This window comes from Delphinus delphis, chromosome 9 (assembly GCF_949987515.2).
Source record: "Delphinus delphis chromosome 9, mDelDel1.2, whole genome shotgun sequence".
NCBI lineage: Eukaryota > Metazoa > Chordata > Mammalia > Artiodactyla > Delphinidae > Delphinus > Delphinus delphis.
The window spans coordinates 28,040,650-28,062,104 of record NC_082691.1 but is presented as its reverse complement, the minus strand read 5'-3'; the positions used below and the strand labels follow the sequence as shown (position 1 = coordinate 28,062,104).

Here is a 21,455-nt window from a genome sequence, read left to right as displayed (position 1 = left end):
TTTAATGGTTAAAAGTAATTTTTTTTAGCCACTCACCACTCAGCCTCCTTGGAGCTTGTTTTTGCATGAAACCAGGAATTTGAAACTGAATTTTTTTTAAGAGGGGAAATATTACTGGAGGGACATTTCCAAGTGAATTTCATTGAACTTCCAAATCGAATTACACGATGCTAAAATGTGAAGTGCTTGCCATCTGGGTGACTGTTTCCCTTATTCAGAAAAGAAATCAAATCATAAGAGCCCTCCAAGCTAAACACAAAAGTTATAGAATAATCCCTGCAAAGAGAAGAAATAAAAATATAATTCTTCTCATTTATCCGCTAGCTTTCATCCCAAAGTACCTTTGAGAGATCATTCACTTACTGTGGCTATGCAGCAGCCACTGGGATGGAAATCTGATAACCTCTGTGAGCCAGCAACTCTTTAAAAGACAGGAAGTAGAAATAATTCACCCAATTGAAAAAGCAGCAGGAATTTGGACTGGAAAAAATGGAGCTACCTGAGTTGGAATTTGGTAGGCCTGGTGCAGCTTACTCTGACAGGAAAAGAACGCATTAATGTGGAATTTTATGACCGCACATGTTCTCTGCCGATGGGTTAGGACAGGACTCCAGCAAAAAGGTGACCATCTTTAGACCATTTCTGCTTCTTTGTTTCTTTGTTAATTATAGGTCACACTTAACTTTTAATACCTGTTCATGTTAAGATTCACTTTCATCATTAAAAAAAAAAACCCTCAAATTTGTAACAATAGTCATAAAACTAACAAGGCCCCCAAAGAAAAAAACATGCTCACGAATCTGAGAATTTCTTATACTATCTTAACTTTAGATACAAGTTTCATTTTATTTAACCTAAATTCTGTTGACTTAAGATCACATGGAGTAAAAGCTTACTGAAAAACTAAGTAAGGAATAAATATTATTTGTTAGGTGAAAGGTTAATGAACACTTTTATAAAATTTATAGTCTAATTTAGAATGGAAATGTTAGTAACTGGCAATGATTCTGTGTGAAACAAGATTTAAGGAGTGAAACAAGATTTAAGGAGTAATAGCTCTTTACTGAGCTATGTTCTATATGTTTAGAAGCCAATCAAAATGAAATCATACATTAATTAGGTTTGCTCTTTAAATGTCACTTTGTATTAACAGAATTTACCTTGGTGGTATATAAATTCATATCACAGGTATAATATTTCTATATGTTTCCCTCTATGGTGATTACTAATATTACATTGAAAGTGGTCTTAAATAAGTGGTTGAAGAAGGCAAGACAGTATAATCGGGTTTTAAAAACAGTTTTTTGAAACAATGAATTACTTAGTAAAATGAATTGCTGCATTGCTTGTCTGTACCTTTCAAGTCAGCGAAAGATGCTTAGGACTTATCTTGCCACTAAAAATTATTAGGTTTGGTGGTGGCCGGCCAAATAAAAATTCAGGAAGGGGCTTCCCTGGTGGCGCAGTGGTTGAGAGTCCGCCTGCCGATGCAGGGGACACAGGTTCGTGCCCCAGTCCAGGTACATCCCACATGCTGCGGAGCGGCTGGGCCCCTGAGCCATGGCCGCTGAGCCTGCGTGTCCGGAGCCTGCGCTCTGCAATGGGAGAGGCCACAACACTGAGAGGCCCGCGTACTGCAAAAAAAAAAAAAAAAAATTCAGGAGATATTTTCTTTATGTCATATGTCATTTTGGTCAGGAAGGAAAAGTATTAACTGACTTTTTTGCATCAGTTTACATTTGATATAATATTGCAGTATTCTTTTTATTAAGTTGATAGCACCTTCAGTAACTTCGGGATTTCTTTAATAGGTTGTCAGCTCAATTCTATTGCTACTGTTTTAAAACGTTTCATTCTGACCCAGATTTTTATTACCAGTTCTAGGTGTAATTTAATACATACCATACCTAAAGTACCTAAGGTATGCTAATGTACATGTTACTAGTGTTTGGGGGGAAAACCACTCTGATTTGTCAGGTACCTACCTTTTCACACTTTGCTTTTGAAAGTGCTAGCTTTGTTGTTAGAATTTTTAGGATACTTTCAAGTTAAAGACTTACTGAATTTTATATCAACAAATAACCATGAATGAGGTATTTCATGGTCACCAAAATTTTCTTTCTGCCCTTTTCATGTCTTATGTTACATTTTACAGCAAACAAAACTACAAAAGTTAACAGCTGCTGAAATTTTCTTCCTGCACTTTTATTCATCATAATGAGACCTTTGTGAATATATCCCCTCATTACAAATTCTGTGAATTAAAGGTCAATGTCACTTGAATGAAAGGGAGTCGGAATTCATGCAGGGAAAATTTAAGTGATTATCTCAAGCTCTTAATACCATTAAACCTTTTTTTACAAATAAATGTTTCTATTTTATTAACTGTGTATTCAAGGCAGAATTACAAATGAATAGTTCTGGCACAAAATAGGACTTCATAAATGTTAGAAAAATAAATGAAATCATCGAAATGAAGGTAAAGTGTATGTCTTTACAATGACAACCTCTATAAACAGAAGTGAATGTGCTGGCTCGTTTCTTGAATTCGTCCCAACTGTGTAGAAACTTATGCCTTTAGCATGTTCCTGTGCCTAAAGAATATCTGTAATTTCTTATCCAGGTTAAGACTGCTGTGCTTTGTCATCTGGCAGAATGCCAAGTATCCACATGCTCACTGTTGCTTCTGGCCATTAACTGCTAGTTGCTAATGAGCTATTTGAATACTTGCTTATGGTTTTCTCAAAAAAAGAAGAAAAAAAATGTCGTCTTCAATTCCCCATGGACATTCTCCCCCTTAGAAATCTGATTTGACCATGCTGGTAGCAATGTCACAGTTTTGCCACCAGGGAAACTCAGCACTGTCATGGATGCTAGCAAGTGCAGATGAACAGATTCAGAACGCAGTTTTCTTTTTTCCTTCATACGTCAGAAACCACCTTCCTGACATTGATAGCTAATGCTAGCTATTTGCCGAAGCAGAAACAAACAGAAAGTCCAGACAACTACATAACTAATAAAAGGACCTGCTTTTCCTGATTTCTTTCAGCATCCTACACAGACCATGAGTGTAAACTGGGAGGTTGGAACCTGTGGACCATTCTTATCCATCCTCATCCTCCCAAGTGCATTTTGTTTCTCTTTGCAATTATGCATGTAATAATCACTCTGTGAAATAGTGCAAAAGTAGAATGATTTTCTAACAAAATGATACAGTTCAGTTATAAAATGAGGTAGTTAAATCCGTCTTTAGCCATGTCTTTTCCATGAAACGAACATGTTTCACATTCAAATTTGTAGACATTTACAACATAAATAGGAGAAATGCTTGAGCAAGACTTAAGAAAATAAGAAGGGCATGAAAAACTGTGAATTTTTCTCACTAAACACTTAAAATCTGTATTTACAACATGGTGAGTAAAAACTCTAATCGATTAATAATACCATCTGTGAACTAAGCTCTTGATAAGGTTGATAAAATATTAAGGCAATGAAGTATGTTTCACTAAAACTTCAACTGGAGTTTGTATTGTAAAAAAAGGAGTTGTGTAGAAAAGTACTTTACTCATGCATTTTAACTTAGAATTATTCACAATGGGTTTGTTTTTGTATCGCCAAGGTCAAATGATTGTTTTATTTTCTTTCCTACAAACTAGTTGAGAGTAGACACAGTCTTTTGCGGCTGAAACTATTGGGGACAAATACTAGAAGAAGGTAGAGTCCCTGTGTTCCTGGATTTAAATTATTAAATACAGTCTTTTTGAGGAACAAAAACTCAAAGAACTCTGCTATTCATATAAATGCCAACAGTTTTTTCTTTCTTTTGATATTTTCTCCCTGAAGCATTTTTGAAAAATCAGAATCTTATCCTGAGGTTTTTGTTTTTATTGCATTTCATAGTTTTTTTTTAAATTTGAACACTAGAAGTTTCAGATTTATTCACTTGTTAATTAACTCATTATGCCATTCTTTGATTCAACAAATGCTTATTGAGCATTTTCTGTATTCCAGATGCTCTACAGGATATTGGTGACAAAAGAATATAATAAGACACATCAAGAAGTCTGCATTCTAGTGAGGAATAATGTCAAACACAGGAGACAAACTATAGTAGGATGAGAAATATGATGGGCATGGGGGCTATGGTGGTACTAGGAGCTACTAAACTAACACAGGTTCGGTCAGGGAAAGCTTCATGGAGAAAGTGGGCCGTGGCCAGGTAAATGGGAGGTGAAGTGGGAAGGCGGGGAGGTGCAGAATTCCAGGCAAAGAACATACAAACCAGAAAAAGGGCAGCAGAGAGAACAGAAAAGCTTGGCAACCTCAGGAAATCACTTGTACACCTCTCTGATTGTCCAAATAACCGAGGCAGTGAGATTCCGAACAGTTTTGCCACAAGCAGTAGGTTTGGGGCTGGGGGCTTAGTTTGCCAGATTTCCAGTGCAGGATTGTTTCCACTCTTCTGGTATCTGTACACAGAGACTATTGTTGAACATGACAATGATAAGTTGCATTCACCTGTCAAAATACCCTGCAGATGTGTTTTATTTTTTAATGATAACCAACTAACATTAACATAACATCAGTTACCATCAGAAGCCTATAACAATGAAACATATGGCATACAAGTCAAATTGGTTATTTATATTCAGAATATCAAAATAGATACCAGTAAACTTTGTGACGAAGCTAATACATTTATTCAATATCATGTCTGTATAGACATAGAAAACTAAAAATTTGAGTAGTTCTGTTATTATTGAAAATCTAAAACATATTGTACTATTTGTATGAAATATTTTTTAATCCGTGAAAATATGAATTATGCAGATATTATTTTTTGCTCTGTACAATACCAAAATATTGATTCACAAGTTGTCTCTATACCAGTTATAATTTTAAAGTTTTCAACTAGAAACTATGTATTTGCCGTAAATAATATCAATTATAATAATGTTGATTATTTTTGTTCATTTAATTAGTATTAGTTAACTTTGTGCCTAAAGCTTTATTCTCATTATTTTTCATTAAAGTGTTTATTTTTTCTTAGGAAAGTATTTTACCAAACATCATTATTATCTATTACTATAAATTTATTTTGTTCTTCACACTGATAATAAAATATGAAAGGACAGTCTTTCCCTTCTGAGGAAAAGCTAATGTTTCCAACAGGAACACGTTTGGTTCAGTTTACATAGCATATAGTTTTTAGCACCTGTCTAGTAGCTTCTTTGAAGTTTAAGTCATACAGTTCATATTGTATTATTTGAATTGTTTACAAACCATTTTCTTTTATCTGGATACAAAAAGGGAAATTGGGTAAAATTGGTACTATATCATCTTTTCCTTTTTGCAGATAACCTGCCCTGGATGTATATTATTTGGTATCATATGGCTCCATCTAGTGGCTGCAAGGGGAACTTTTTTGTTAAATTTGTAGAGTTGATTACAAGTGGAACTTGGAAACAGTGTTCAGATTGGGATAAGTGCAAGAAAATTGATGTGAACTAAAATAAAGATTATTTTTCCAAAGTAATATTTTCAGATATAAAAGTTCTGTGAATATTTTAAGAAATTTTAAAGAAATCTTTTTTTTGTACCCATTATGAATTAAACATTCAGTCCAGTCCATATTAGAAAAATAAATTCTGTTTAGGACAGTTTTACAAAATGGGCTTTTTATTTTATTACTGTATTTTATTGAAGTATAGTTGATTTACATCAGTATATTCTTTTTCAGATTCTTTTCCATTATAGGTTATTACAAGATATTGATAATAGTTCCCTGTGCTATACAGTAGATCCTTGTTGTTTATCCATTTTATGTATAGAAGTATGTATCTATTAATCCCAGATTCCCAATTTATTCCACCCCTCCCTTTCTCTTTTGGTAACCATAAGTTTGTTTCCTATGTCTGTGGGTCTATTTCTGTTTTGTAAATAAGTTCATTTGTATCATTTTTTTTTTAGATTCCACATGTAAGTGATAACACATGATATTTCTTTCTGTGCCTGACTTACTTCACTTAGCATGAAAATCTCCAGGTCCATCCATGTAAGATGGCCTTTATATTTTTATGGAAACTATAACCAAGTACAATAACTTTTTAAAATTTCAGAACAACCCTTGCTCTGGTGGTTCAATAGTCAAGTAACTCCTTTGTGCGTGAACTCGTTCATTTCTGCCATAGAGTTGATGATCTCCAAGGCCTTTTAATGAATTCAGCATGACTCTCTTTTATCTATGTTCAAGTAGTACAGATTGAACCCCACATATGGTTCATATCCCTAACCACTGAATACATTTTATCCCAAAATACTCTTTTTCCACATGGATATAAAACTTCTGGTGAAGACAGCGCTGATTGAATTTGATACAAATTATGTCGTTCTTCCCCCCTTCTAGTTTCAAAGAATATGCTTAAATAAGAGCTCTGATATAACTCTTCTCTACCAAATTTTATTTTCTTAAGTCTGGATATAAAGCATCTTTATTTTTTAGTTTTTGTTATTTTCCTTATCATATTTCTCATTCAGCATGTATTGAATATACAGGATGAACTAAACAAATACAGCTTCTTTTTTAATTTGTTGTCTTGAAAATTTTCAAATACAAAGAAAAATTGAAAGAGGAATAAAAAATTTATAGCATTTACCTTGGCCCACCAGCTGTTAATATTCCACCACATTTGCCTCTGTCTCTCCTGTCTCTCTCTCTCTTTCTCACTTATTATAATATATATAGTTTAAAAGTGAATTCCTTTGCGAAGGACCTGAATTTTATTTATTTGTATCTTGTATAGTTTTTAAGTATCCATAGTGGGTTCTGTGAACCAAAAAAACCATTTATGGTTACTTGTCTTTTTGTAAATGAAGAATAGTTTATTATAGTAACATTTATCAAAACTTAGTTTTCTTGTTTTTAAATTCAATTTATAGCTCACTTTTCTTTTTCTAAATCTAAATCTAACAAAAGCAATCATCTTTACTTTTGAAAAATTGTTAGTTATCTCAAGGTGGAAATAAACTTCTTACAGTGATCCTGTTTACAACTCAGTTGATTACTTTCTCAAATTTTAAACTTTACAAATATATTTAATCTGTTCAAGCTTTTGAAAGTTTTAAAGACCTTACCTTAGAGAAAACCCTTCCTAAATATTGAAACAATTTTTAAATCTAATCAATAACATTTATAAATATGACACTCAAGTTTTGTTTAATTCTGTTTAGATACTTGGTCAAATTTTTATACCTGTAACTTTAATAATTCTAATTCTAAAATTGAGTATACAGTTAAATTTATTAAATTGGAAATCCAATTAATTTGAATTCTCTTTAAAAAAGGACTTTAAATACCACTTGGACACCTATGTACACATTCCAGATTTAACAGAAAGGCATTAATACTTTGAGTATACTTTTAGTATACTCATCATGTCTATATTTTAAAAGCTGACCACAGTTACATGACACTCATTAAGAAAATAATTTTGTCACCCTAAATTGAGGTTGCTATATCCAGCAATCTGTTGCTATCATCTGCTTCTTGGCCAGAGATTTTAGCCCAGGACAGGATTGGAGCCTCATATGCCCAGGGCAATCCTTCTGGACTCACTGAGGAGCACACCAGTTACCTTTTGTTGTCAGTTCGACAAAAGAGAACCCCAAGTTCCTGTGCTTGAGAGGTTTTGGTCTTTCTGGAGGTCTAGTTATATCATTATGTTATTTTTCTTTTTGTTAATTGTTTTTTCTCTTCTCGTGAGCAATTTTAACGTCTGTCTTTCTGGCTGACCCCAAAGATATGTTGCCATGGCTTGAGATCCTGCGTACGTTTGTGTATTCCTTGGTCTGATTTAAGTCTGTGGCCTTCGCCACATGTTGCAGCTTACTTCATTCGTTCTGTTGACTGCCTGATTAAATTATGAGCTCTTTCTGTCATTTCTATCTAAATAAGCCACACACTTACAAATTAGATGACAACTAATTGGATTATATACAGCTTTGTCGGACTTTGTGGTTCCTGCCTTAAAATCATGTTGATGGAAGCAGTTTCTTACTACAAGAAGAATTTGAGTTAGCTGACTCACATATAATACCAGTCCTAATACTAATACCAATACCAATACTAATACCCTGATGATATGAAGGTTAAAATAAGTTTATTAAAATACCATGAAGCCAGGTTATTTATCAAATACTAATGTAGGCCTTAGTATATACCAGCTACTCTTCTAAATGCTTTACTCTTAACAACACTTCTGAGTGCTATTCCCCTATTTGGAAATGTGGAAACTGAGGCGCAGAGAAATTAAGCAATTTGCCCAAGTTCACACATCTAGTAAGTGGCAGAGTCACAATTCAAACCCTGGCCGTCTGACTGTACCATATATGCTCTTAGCAGTAGTATCTGTTTCGTTAGGCCGTATACATGGGAAACCTGAATATGTTTATTGTAATTGTGGTTTTATACATTGTCATCAGACCCAGAAACGAATACTGACTTATCTGATGTTTTCATGCAGGTAGTGAATTGTTTGCTGGACTCTACAGTGACTACTGGGGCAGAGACGCTGCCATTTTCAGGAGCCTGGGGCGACTGGCTCATATCCGCACTGAACACGATGACGAGCGCCTGTTGAAAGGTAGGATTGAGGAGAAAAGCATATGTAAATCAGAACTGAAAGCAAGTCTAGAGCCCATGGGAAACTTGCCCTTTTGATAATGATAACAATACAAATGTAATTTATAGTTTCCACAAATTTCAGGGGTTTTTTCCTTAGTAGTATTCCCAAATTAAAATATTATATATGATATATGTATATCATTTTATAGCAGAGGGGATCCGCTTTAGTATACAACCAGATTACCCTCATAGCAATAGTTAGAAATCAGGACTTAAATGAACAAGACAAATATATGAAAAGTGAAAACCCCTTTCATCCAATAAGTTGCTTTGTTTTCTCTTGTCAGTTGGTGTAATTTTGCATGAATTGATTGCTTTGCTTTGCTTGTTTTGATAGGATCACATTGTACTTGAGAGACAAATGAAATTCTAAGAGAGTCCCTAGGCCTTCATTTACGTAGAAGCCTTTGTAAGGATTCATGTTTATATTTTGGCACATTGGTCTATCTAGGGGCTAAAATCATTTTATAGTGAGTGGTTTCATCATTTTCAGCCTTTTTATTAAGCTTTAGAGTGCATAATCATTATTGGCAGCATTTTATCATTAAAATATTTGACATTCCATATCAGTCAAAGGTCATTCCCTCAGATCCCTTTGATTACAAATACAAAAACTTAAACTGGTCTTCCATGAGCTGGACTGATAGATAATTTATGAATTAAAAAAATAATGATAGACTTCTTTACTAAAATATTTTACATATATTGACTTTAATATGTCCCTCCCATATATACATGGGAGGAAATTCATGGAGATTATAATCATGTTGCTCTTAATCTGTTCTTCTTTGAATTCATTTCAGGTCTATAATGTATGCTATTTGAAATTGATTTATTTCCCTCCAACTCAGTTAAATTTTAAGTACCCTAACATTTCTTAAAAATTGTTGATTTGGGGCTTCCCTGGTGGCGCAATGGTTGAGAGTCCGCCTGCCAATGCAGGGGACACGGATTCGTGCCCTGGTCCGGGAAGATCCCACATGCTGCGGAGCGGCTGGGCCCGTGAGCCATGGCCACTGAGCCTGCGCATCCGGAGCCTGTGCTCCGCAAAGGGAGAGGCCACAACAGTGAGAGGCCCGCGTACCGCAAAAAAAAAAAAAAAAAAAATTTGTTGATTTGCACAGAATATGGAGATAGCTACATGATTTTAATGTTTAGTACAAAATTTCAAGGGAACTATATTAGCTTACTTTGTTGTAATAGTTACTACATTTTCATCTGTTTTTTACTTCTCTAGAACCAAAATTTGTAGGTTCGTACATGATCCCTGACAATGAAGACCGAGATGACAACAAAGTGTATTTCTTTTTTACGGAGAAGGCCCTGGAGGCAGAAAACAATGCCCAGGCAATTTACACCAGAGTGGGGCGGCTCTGCGTGGTGAGGACCGCCTTCTTCTCTCACTAAGCTTGCCTAACTCGCAATTTATGGTCAGGCCTTTGTTCATTTTATAGTAGGTTTCTACTGTAAAATATTTTCTTCTATTCTCTTAGGCTCCCTAAAATTGGTATTTACTATCTAGTCTTCAGACTTCATATCTACTGAAAGTTTAATCTGAAAAGAGCTTTGCATTTTGTGTGATTTTCTCCATTTTCAAAGCCCTACTAAGAAATGGCCTATAATTAGGCTAGACTTCTTCCTACACAGAAGTTTGAGCTCCATTTTAAAAAGTTAATTTCACCAAATTCTTGCCAGTTTCTTTAATCCACATTCTAAATAATTTACATGAGCATGTTTCAACAATTCAGATGGTTGATTCTGTAGGGAAAACATATAGTTTTGTTGGGCATAATCAGATAGGTTGTTTTGTGAACATTCAGAACCAACTTCGGTAGCCATGTATATTGAGAGAATGCTAATAGTGTTATAAATGTGAAGTTATTTTGATATTTAAGAAGATACTTGAATAAATTTAAGAAGATGTTTATACGTATGTTCAGTATATATGTGTGTGTATATATATTCACATATACACACATACGTATTTTATGTATGTGTGCAAGTATGTATGCCTGTTATGTGTATGTGTGCTTGTGTGTGAGTATTTCAAGGCTTTTTCCCTAAAATAAGAAAAAGAAGTGGATGCTTCTGTACTTCTGAGATAAGCTGATTATTTATCAATAAAATAATGATAAACGTTACTGTATCATAAAGCTTACTACTTTATTTAGGAAAGTGTACTCTACTCTCTACTAACGTTGTTTAATACCTGGAAACTGTATTTAATGGGCCAGGGTGAAAGTACACTGACAAGGCAGAATGTGCAAACCTAAAGAAAAAGTTTATGGGGCATTGCATCTTTAATATTATTTGAAGATTATGCTCAAATTTTCACATCAAATAAAAGAACCGTAACTCTTGCCATCTGCAGGTTTAATGGTACAAAATCTGTTGTTGATAAAAATTCTCTGGGTACCCATTTACCTGCTTTCTGTTTTTTACAGAACGATGTAGGAGGACAGAGAATCCTAGTGAACAAGTGGAGTACTTTCCTCAAAGCTAGACTGGTTTGCTCAGTACCAGGAATGAATGGAATTGATACGTATTTTGATGAATTAGGTAAATATTATTGGGAGAGCTAAATTTTCCTCTTCAATATATATGCTTCTTTGTATAACCCTCAGTGTTTCTAGCACATGTGGAAAATTTGCTTTCTGCAGTAATTGACTGCTATCTAACTTGGAGCAAGTTTCTATTCTTTTCATCTTGGCCAGGTCCATGTATGGGGACAAGGGAGTTGCGGGAACAGAAAGACCCCTCTTGTTAGTTTAGAGTCGGCGCCTCTAGTTTCCTCCTTGAGGCCCAGGTCACAGTCATCTTGAACAGTCATCAATCTCACTGTGTTGTGATTTGGTCATTGTTATATGACTGTATATGGAAATTTATATCTTAAAATCTGTCATGGGTTCTAAACTATTTTATGACAATATATTTTCTTCACATGCAACGAGGGCTAAACATATTAAGTAACATAATGGTCTTTAATGTTTCAGAGGATGTTTTTTTGCTGCATACCAGAGATCATAAGAACCCAGTGATATTTGGACTCTTCAACACTACCAGGTGAGAAATTTATATGGCCAGTCACAACATCATGAAACAAAGGATGCCAAACCCCTTCACTGTATATACAACTGAAAATACTACTGACCAATGAGTTATTCTCACTTTCTGTACTTTATAAGTCACCAATTTCTCTTCGTTCTCCTGTGTTTGCAGTTGTACTTTGATGTTTAAAGCCACAATCTCAATCCAGATCCTTATTTGTTTTTGTTTGAAGTACCAGCATCCTCCTATGCTCAATGTCCTAAGTTCTTCCCTCTCTGATCTACAACAGAATGATTTTTTTTTTCTCATACAGTTTTTAAGGTACTAGTTCCATGCTTTAGAGTCTAGGATAATTCTTTCAATCATCATATACTGTTGTCCAAGTCAGGCTTTCAAGGCTCTCTATCAAATATTCCCCATTCAGGATTGAAAGTTTTTCCTCTAAATTCCCACAAACTCTGCTTTTGACAAGATAATACCTTGTCAGAATCCCAGTCTCTGCTTTCCCCGTGACTGTGATTTTATTTATCTACTTTCCCTTCTAACGCTGATTTATATCAGTTTTTCCAATACTTGTCAATTGCCGTCTTCATGAAACACCCCTTGATTCCTTGATCACAGAGCACTCGCTCACTCCTTTACTCTGGTTGTCTTGGTCCTTTGTAGATTCTTAGAGAACACACATTTATGATTTACCCTCTGAGTTTTAAATTTTAAAAAGGTGCTCAAGTTTAGGGCTTATGATCTAGTATTTTTCTCTTTTATGCTTTTGTATTTTGTATCCATTGAAGACTGCTGGAAAAATGAATCAAATATTTCGTGTGTTGATACATGAATGAAAAAATGTTATTAGAATCAGTTTTGGTTGAAAGTTTATATATATAATTTCCTGAGTGTCTTTGCAAATAAGGCAGAGTGGAGATGATATGACTGGAATGAGAAATAAAGAATATACTTCAGTTCTCTTGACAGGAAAAGAATGGTATTACTCAATTCCTCATTTGCATTGCATTGGCCTTAAACTGTTCTATAGTCATGTATACCTTGTTTGCTTAGGATCTCTCCACATAGTTTTTGTTTACTTTTTCAGCAGGTAGTTTATTACGGTCACTTTGAAAAAAAAAAATAATAAAGCTCTTTCGGTAAGTATCCTGCTATTGTAAGGAGATCTTTTCTTCATCACAGAAACATGGAAACAGTTTTGCTATCAGTTATTCCTTGATGCAAGGAGATGTTAATGTAGATTGGTAGCTATTACAGTCCATGGAAAATCCCTAACTTCTTTTTACACTTCATCTTCTGCCTTATGCCAGTGAAGAATTTATACACTGCATGATAAATCCACGGCTTTATATGATAAATATAAGCTATAGGGTAATCAGTATAGATTTTTTTATGGGTTATAATGATCAGTTTATAAGCTGCTTTCATAAATGATAGCATAATGGATCTGTCTGAGATTTCAAAGGCAAGACATTATTTTCTTCCATAATTTCAATCTTGACTGTTCAATTTATACATAATTGTGAGAAAAAGGCTTGCCAGCTGTTACCTGACGTAAAGGTTGATATCGTAGCATGGTGATCAAAGGTTTATTGCCATGTTAGTTGGAAGACTATCTCTGGTTTTCTCACTGTTGCAGGCATTTCCAATTGCTTCAAGGTGTGTTATAAGATGTGTGAATTGATGTCCTCAGACAGTAACATAACTGCTGTTCTACAGGTGTCTCAGAATGTAGGAAATGTTACACTTACAAAAAATTTTGCAAAGCACTTTCCCAAACTAATTATTTTAATTCTCACAATAAGGAGGCTAGGGAAGTGTTAGAATTCATTCAGATTATGCCAAATTAAGAAATGCAGCCAGATCTTTAAAACAAATCATTCTAAAATGTCCTTTTGCAGAATCTTATGCCCCCAATAAAGCTTGCTGTAGTTAGTCAACTACTGTCTTTATCTGCGACAAGTAGAAATTTTTATCAAAAAAATAATTTCAGTTGCTAGTAGTTCTGCAGGTAAAGAATCTGAGTTTTTTAGAATGTAAGTCTTTTTCTCAAAATTAATCTGGTGCAGCCCAGTAAACCTTTCCACTGTAGCACTGTTTTCAGTGACCTGAAGGAAGGAATATACAGCAGGCTTATAAATGTTTCTGTGACCCCAAGCTAAAGAATGAAACAAAGCCCCAAATTTTCTTTAGACTTTAAATTGTTCTTCAAATCATATACACTAAGAGAAGTAATAAAATTTGAATAAAATTTATAGCAATATTAACAGCATGGTGAATAGGAAAACACTGTCTACTTGGAAGAGAGGACAACGTACAAGGAGATAAAGCCTTCCTCAACTTGGGAATGAATCTTTAAAATATTAAGGCCAAATCTTAATAAAAAATATAAAAACACAAAAGAATTTGAAAAAGAATATGTGTGTATATATATATATATATATATATATATATATATATGTTTGTATGTGTGTGTATATGAAAAACTGAATCACTGTGCTGTACACCTGAAACTAACACAGCATTGTAAATCAACTATAGTTCAATAAAAAAAATAAGATTTAACTGGAAAAAATGAAGTGACACAACTGCTTTTGTGATTCTAACAATGTCATTTTCAATTTATTATAATAAATAGGCAAAAAATGGTAAATTTTGGAGTTTCCATACTTGAAATATTGCAATAGTTAATATCTCTAGAATATCCTATGCTTAAGAGATGGCAAGTCTTTTATCCAAAAGACTTCATCCTTATCTGTGTTGTCTGCGGGGCTTGACTAGGTGATCTCCTAGTCTGTTCCAGAATAGTAACTTATCTTTTTTTTTTTTTTTTAGTAATATATTTAGAGGGCATGCTATATGTGTCTATCACATGTCCAGTATCCGGGCAGCCTTTAATGGACCATATGCACATAAGGAAGGACCTGAATACCACTGGTCACTCTATGAAGGAAAAGTCCCTTATCCAAGACCTGGTTCTGTAAGTTTAGGCATTTAACAAAGTATTCTTATTTTTTAAAGATTCTTTTAGTAATATTCTGTTCATTGTTTCAGATGCTTTACTAAATTAGCATGAAATAGTTAAATTCAGTACCTAAAAATATGCTTGATTACTTGCAAGGTAAAGAAATATTACTTCTTACATCAACATGTATGCTTGTTACTTAATGAAAAGAATATAATCTAGCATTATAGACTATATATTATTGTTGATATTTTAGCTATCTATGTAGCTCTCACTAAAATTTTATTTTTAAGGATACTGGTGAATACAGAAATATCCAGTGAGCATTATATTCCTCTCAGCCTCTTCAGAAGAATTAGTGCCACATGTGATTTCCATGCAAGAGAATGTTACCAAATTTTTATTATAATATTTGAGTCAGGCTCTCAGTTCCCTAGGCCACATTTTCTCCCTACTTCTCACTTTTACGTGTCAAGAGGAAGCTTTTTCTCTGGCTCTTCAGAATTCGGAGCACCCCATTTGCCATCCTTGCTGGCCTTGTGGAAGAAAAGTGACAATACAGCTGTGTTGCTAGAGAATAAGGAGTTGCACCATTCGCCTCTTAACTGATACTACTAAGATTCTCCCTAACTAGCCGTTCAAACCTTGTGCTTTTAATTGCACACACGATGATGATTATGATGAGGATGATTTTGTCTCGTATGTCCCGTACACAACTAGGTTGGGAAAGTGTAGCATCATTGTATCTGCTGTCCCTGGAGAACAAATACTGAACTTGTCATGCAAGTCACGGTCTACACTATTACGAGCAGCTGGTGAAAACCCAACACTAGGCTGATTCCACAAGTGCTTGCAAGTCGAGTAGAAACCATTTTTGCAGAGGCAAAATTCAAAGTGGAAACAAAGCTTACCTACGTTAACAAGTGTAAGGCTTTACCATTTCAATCACTCTCTCTCACTAGCTTAAAATTATTACTTCCAGTAGGACATAAAGTATATTTTATTTCACTCTATTGATTGAAATTACAATTTAAATGGAGAAAACCCACTCCTGTGGCTTTGCTGGAAATGCTTCTTGAAACCACATGGTATTAAAGGAGATTCGGAGGAAGTGACTGGTTACTGAACTGCTTCCAGGCTGGTCCAAAATGTTTCCAATTATATATCATGAAAGTACACTCAAGTGAAAAATTCATGCCAAATTAAGAAATATGGCCCAAATTTTTAAAACAAACCATTAAAAATGCCCTCTTTGCAGAATCTGATTACTAAACTACTGTATTTATACTCTGAAGTGGAAAATTTTTATCAAGGTCATCATTGCAATTGCTGCTGGTTCTGGAGGAAAATATGTGAAATGAGGGAGCGCTTAATAACAAGCATGAATCAACGCAGTTAAAGGTATTCCAAGAAGTAACTTAGGTACCGTTGAACATTTATTCTTAGAGTCAGTGATTTAAGAATTGAGACATGTTATGGCAAATATTTCTTGTCTTCTCAATTTATTGTGTCTAATTCATACAAAAATAATATAAATTCATACAGATTACAGTAGAACAGAGAGGGTTTTTTCCTTATTCAACAGCGATGGAATTTGAATAGGTTTCAATGTTACAGCACTAAAATTCTGTAGTCAGGGAGCCAACTGGAACCATCACCAATCATAGTGTCGATAATGGGAAAGCTGCTGTGCGGTTGTGATTCTGAATTTGGGGGGAAGATTTAGCACAATAAAGAGTCTCTTTGTTTTGCTATAAACAATATATTGTTCATAGCAAATTAAAATTTAATTTACAAATACGAAAAATAAATTTTAGAAGCAGGAAAAATAATTAGAATATTTATAATGTTATACGTTTGTATTACCTCCAGACTATACCAGTATTACATATACTTTACTTTTTCAGTATTTCACTACTATCTGTCTATTTCTACTGCTGCATGTTTGAAATAATTCGGTCTCTCTATGCAATTTTTAATGCAGATTTTATTTCTGTAAGGAAGAATATATGGTTACTAAATATTGCTAAATACACAGTTGATTAAGTGAACATACCCAGTTTTTGTAATTTCTTTCATAATTGAGTATAAATTTGCTCCTTAGGTTTCAGGGGAAAAAAATTCTCTCATCCGTTTGTATTTCAGTGTGCCAGCAAAGTGAATGGAGGGAGGTACGGAACCACCAAAGACTACCCCGATGATGCCATCAGATTTGCAAGAAGCCATCCGCTTATGCACCAGCCCATAAAACCTGCCCATAAAAAACCAATACTGGTGAAAACAGATGGCAAGTATAACCTGAAACAAATAGCAGTGGATCGAGTGGAAGCCGAGGATGGCCAATATGATGTCTTGTTCATTGGGACAGGTAAAGAGATTAGAGAGTACTCAGAGAGACATTTAAATTGAACCTTAAAATCAATAACATTATTACATTAAAAAAAAAACCACCTATCAACAAAACCCTGGTTGACCCATTGGCTCATTTACATACTACCTGTCTACTGCAATGGAAGAGAAGATTTGGGGTAGTTACTGCACATAATTCCTGATACATGGTCAATACTTAATACATTTGAATAAATGAATACATAAAGTAACGAGCAATTGATGTTAACAAACAATAAACAATGTTGGTTCCAAAAAGAGCTCACAGAGGAAGTAGGGTGCCGTACAAGGATATCCTGTTACTCCCCCAGGTCCACTGCTACCTTTGGCTGCTCAGCAAGGTCTCAAGATTTTTCAATCTTTAGGTGAGGTTTAGGTAATTTCACCTAAATCTGTAATCTCAACGATGCTTATCAGGCCCCATCAGAAGTCAACCATGTGTCCCAAACAAGCCAAGCGTTACACATAATGGAGATAAAATTTTAGACCAAAGCTATAATATCCTGCATTAATAAAACAAAGTGTAATAAATATGCTAAAAGTTAATATTTCAAATAAATTTGTAATTTCAGTTAATGTTGTGCATTAGATCTAGCTTGTGGAAGAGAACTTGCAATCTTTTAGCATCCAGGGTAATATGTATCAAATTCTGTCAAGTACTTTAAAATTATATAGTCATTTAAAGAATCTTTAAAATGATCATTTCTTTTTTTTCATATGCATCATAGTAATTGCTACAGCAGATCCTATTTAGAAGAGGAAACATTCTACCATACTTAACTTTAATCATTGACATTTTCTAAAGAGACATTGCACATGCCCAAATCAGGAATTAGGATATAGTATTAATATTGGTGCTTGAGTTTTTCCAGTCATGCTTTCTGAAAAAGCAAAGATTTAAGTAAGGAGATATTCATCGGATTTCCAGAAATTGATCTCTGGTGCAGGCTGTATTTTATTCATTTATTTTAGGAGGTTAGTAATGTGCTCTACACTGTGGGTTCAAGATCAACAAAGCATCAGATTTCTTTAACAAAGTTAGTTACCTGGCCATGAATTCACTTATAGTGATGTCCAACAGAGTTTAAAAAAAAAAAAAAAGAATTCCATAAGCAAGAGTAATATTTGATAAAATTCATCATAGAAAAAAGTATGTTATTTTTAAATGAGAAGTCATATAATATAAGTCGAAGAATGTTTTCAGAAATACTTGTTTATTAGATTGACCAAAGCTATTTGAGAGAATTCCAGAAATATCAGGTATATACTTACACTCTCTTGTAACCTATGTTTAACGTAAAGATATTGTTATATTGAACCACAGCTTTTCAGCACAAAGAACATATTTGATAAATGTGTGATGAGTACAGCATTGGAAAACCCCACAAAATAGTTATTTTTCCCCAAATTTACCAGACACTTGCTTTAATGCTGTATCGTCCTTATTGCAAAATCACTGGTTGCAAATTGATAATTTGAGTTTCATCTTTGCTTTTTACTTGATATAATTGTGGGATATTTATAATGTGTGCTTGATATGATAATTTTTGTTCCTTTTAATGTATGATACAGGTAATTGTTATTAGTTTTATTGTAATCAAATTTTATTAACCCAACCACAAGATTTCATAATTTTTAAACAAATTGCTTAAATACCATAGAAACTCTTGAATCAGAACCTCCAACGTGCTTTTTCTCCTCTAAGTTATTTCTAGCCACTACACCAAATCTTTCTTACAAGCAAATTAGCGTCTCATTAAATTTTTCATTGGAAATAACAAGCTCAGAATATCAGGAATAATAAAAATAACGTGGAGTTGTAAAAGGTGAATATAAATTTATAAAATTATTGATAATTATGGAAGCTAAATGGTTTGTACAGGAGGACTCATTATACTATTCTCTCAATAGTGTATGCTTGAAATTTTTATTAAAAGTGTACATAACCAAATTTGTGGTTACTGGAGGTGACGGGTGGGAGAATTGGATGAAGGTTGTCAAAGATACATACTTCCAGTTATGAGATAAATAAATACTAAGGATATAATGTACACCATGATTAATATAATTTAACAGTGCTGTATGTTATACATGAAACTTTTTAAGAGAGTAAATTCTAAGAGTTCTCATCACAAGGAAAATAATTCTTTTTATTTTGTGTCTATATGAGATTATGGATGTTCACTTATTGTAATAATCATTTCATGATGTATGTAAGTCAAACAATTATGCTGTATACCTTAAACTTATACAGTGCTGTATGTAAATTATATCTCATTAAAACTGGAAGGAAAAAATAAAGTATATATAGATATAAACATGTTCTATCTATATGCCTATCTATCTATCTATCTATCTATCTATCTATCTATCTATATAAATTTCCATAGTGTGTTGCTTGGAAGGTTCCATAAGATTAAAGGTATAGTTTCTTACAGGGAAGGTAGCTTTAGGTAAAAAGTTTTCTTTCATCATACATCACAGAAGAAGCTAGAATAATTTGCCATCTGTCTTATATTTCATTAATTCCAAAAGACATTTTGATTTCTGAACCTTTAACTGGATTTTTGAATCAAATTTTTGAAATAATGAATATGAATATGTAAGTAGTCATATTGTTTTCACTAGCAATGATTAAATGTTTTGTACATCTAGATTTCAAATCTTATTTGAATTTATGGTCTCTCCATTGTTTTTAATTGTTTGAAAACCAGATTGTGACAAAGCTTCTAGTTTATCTCTTTTGTTTTCTCACAGATAATGGAATTGTGCTGAAAGTAATCACGATTTACAACCAAGAAACAGAATCAATGGAAGAAGTAATTCTAGAAGAACTTCAGATATTCAAGGTATTTTTAGTGAAAAATATAGCCAACATTTATGTATTACAGACAGTTGCAAGTGAGTTATAAATAGGAAAAACATTACGTCAGTTTTTTTCTAACAGGTATATTGTGAATTCAGAGTGAATTGAAGAATGATTTAAAATTCTGATACATCTATTTGATTCTCATAGACTGTTCAGATGAAGAGGCCAGTATTTACCGAGCATGAAAAGAATTTCATTATATGAACTGTGACATAAAGAAATGACACTTGTCCCACAAGTGAATTCTAGAATCATTATTGCAATGTATCATCTTGAACAAATTTACTATCGATATAGACAGTTAAAAAATAGCAGTAGATTTCATGTTGTGGACTTTGTGGTATGGTGAGTAGACTGCTTTTTTATGGCATGCAGTTTACACAGAGAATTTATTAAAAGAGAGAAAACTACAAAACGATAATGGAAAGATTAGACATGACGCAAACAATTGTACATATTGACACACACGCACACACAGTAAGTCTCAACATTTGTGGCACTTACCGTCTTTGAAGTCACCCTGAACGCTGAATTAATTAATAATCATTGCTCCTAGGGGAGATACAGGGTTAAGTTCCTGAGAGTCTCTAGTCACGACATTTTTGTCAACTTATCAATCCATAACCTTGTTTTATGTGTGTTTCTGTTTAAAGACACCTTAGTTAGTATACATAGTTGATTACTTAACGTTGAACTTATGGCTAACAGCACTATAACTAATGCCTGAACAAGGCTTATTTAAAACATGTTTTCTTCATAAGGCACATCACAGTCTTTTGGAGCTTAGGAACACAAGACAGCACTTCAGCACTGTGCTTAGGGGCCTTTTAATCAGCACAATCACTAACAAAAAGCACAACAGTATGAAAATGGGGCACTAAATAGCCCATGAAAAGGATACCTGTTTACAATATGAGAGCTGAAACAAGAAGGCAGGGTATCACCTTGACCGACGTTATCTGGGAATGTACACGTTGGGCAACTCAGAGATTTTGCCATTCTGAGCACACACATGTCTGTGAATGACTGCGAAACACAAGTATTGATATTGGAGTTACAACTAAATTTTGGCAAGTAAGCAAATGTGCAAGAACACAATCTGCAAGTAATGAAGATTGTGTATGTAGGTGATGAATGTATATGAAAACATTTTTGATGAGAAACAGTTTATTTCGCGTTGGCTCTTCTGGAGATTAGATTCCCCATAGCTATGCACAAAGTTAACCACATTCTTATCTCATCCAGAGCAGCTATGCTTTTGTTTATTTTGCGTATTGGACCTCTGTAAGATTTCATTTCATATTAGGAATCATAGCTCTCATATTAACCACATTCATCACAATGTCTCGTTCATATAAACCCTTAAGAAACATTGTGTTTTGAATGAATAAATGCATGCCTGCATATATGGTTCTGTAGTTTAAAATAGTTTTAAAAATTTAATAGAGAGGATCAGTTTTTCTCTTTCAGAAAATAATTGTTTGAAGGGTAATTATCCA

At 33.9% G+C, this 21,455-nt stretch overlaps 1 protein-coding gene across 1 annotated transcript in view; it reads left to right on the top strand.

Annotated features, from left to right (window-relative positions):
* The window catches only part of SEMA3E (semaphorin 3E), a 256,083-nt gene that overhangs the window by 209,640 nt on the left and 24,988 nt on the right, over positions 1–21,455 (top strand). Inside the window, exons 6-12 of the mRNA XM_060019862.1 lie at positions 8,523–8,642; positions 9,921–10,063; positions 11,128–11,242; positions 11,677–11,746; positions 14,570–14,714; positions 16,845–17,067; positions 19,845–19,936. Of these exons, the coding sequence (XP_059875845.1) occupies positions 8,523–8,642; positions 9,921–10,063; positions 11,128–11,242; positions 11,677–11,746; positions 14,570–14,714; positions 16,845–17,067; positions 19,845–19,936 (908 nt within the window). The remainder of the gene's footprint in view (positions 1–8,522; positions 8,643–9,920; positions 10,064–11,127; positions 11,243–11,676; positions 11,747–14,569; positions 14,715–16,844; positions 17,068–19,844; positions 19,937–21,455) is intronic.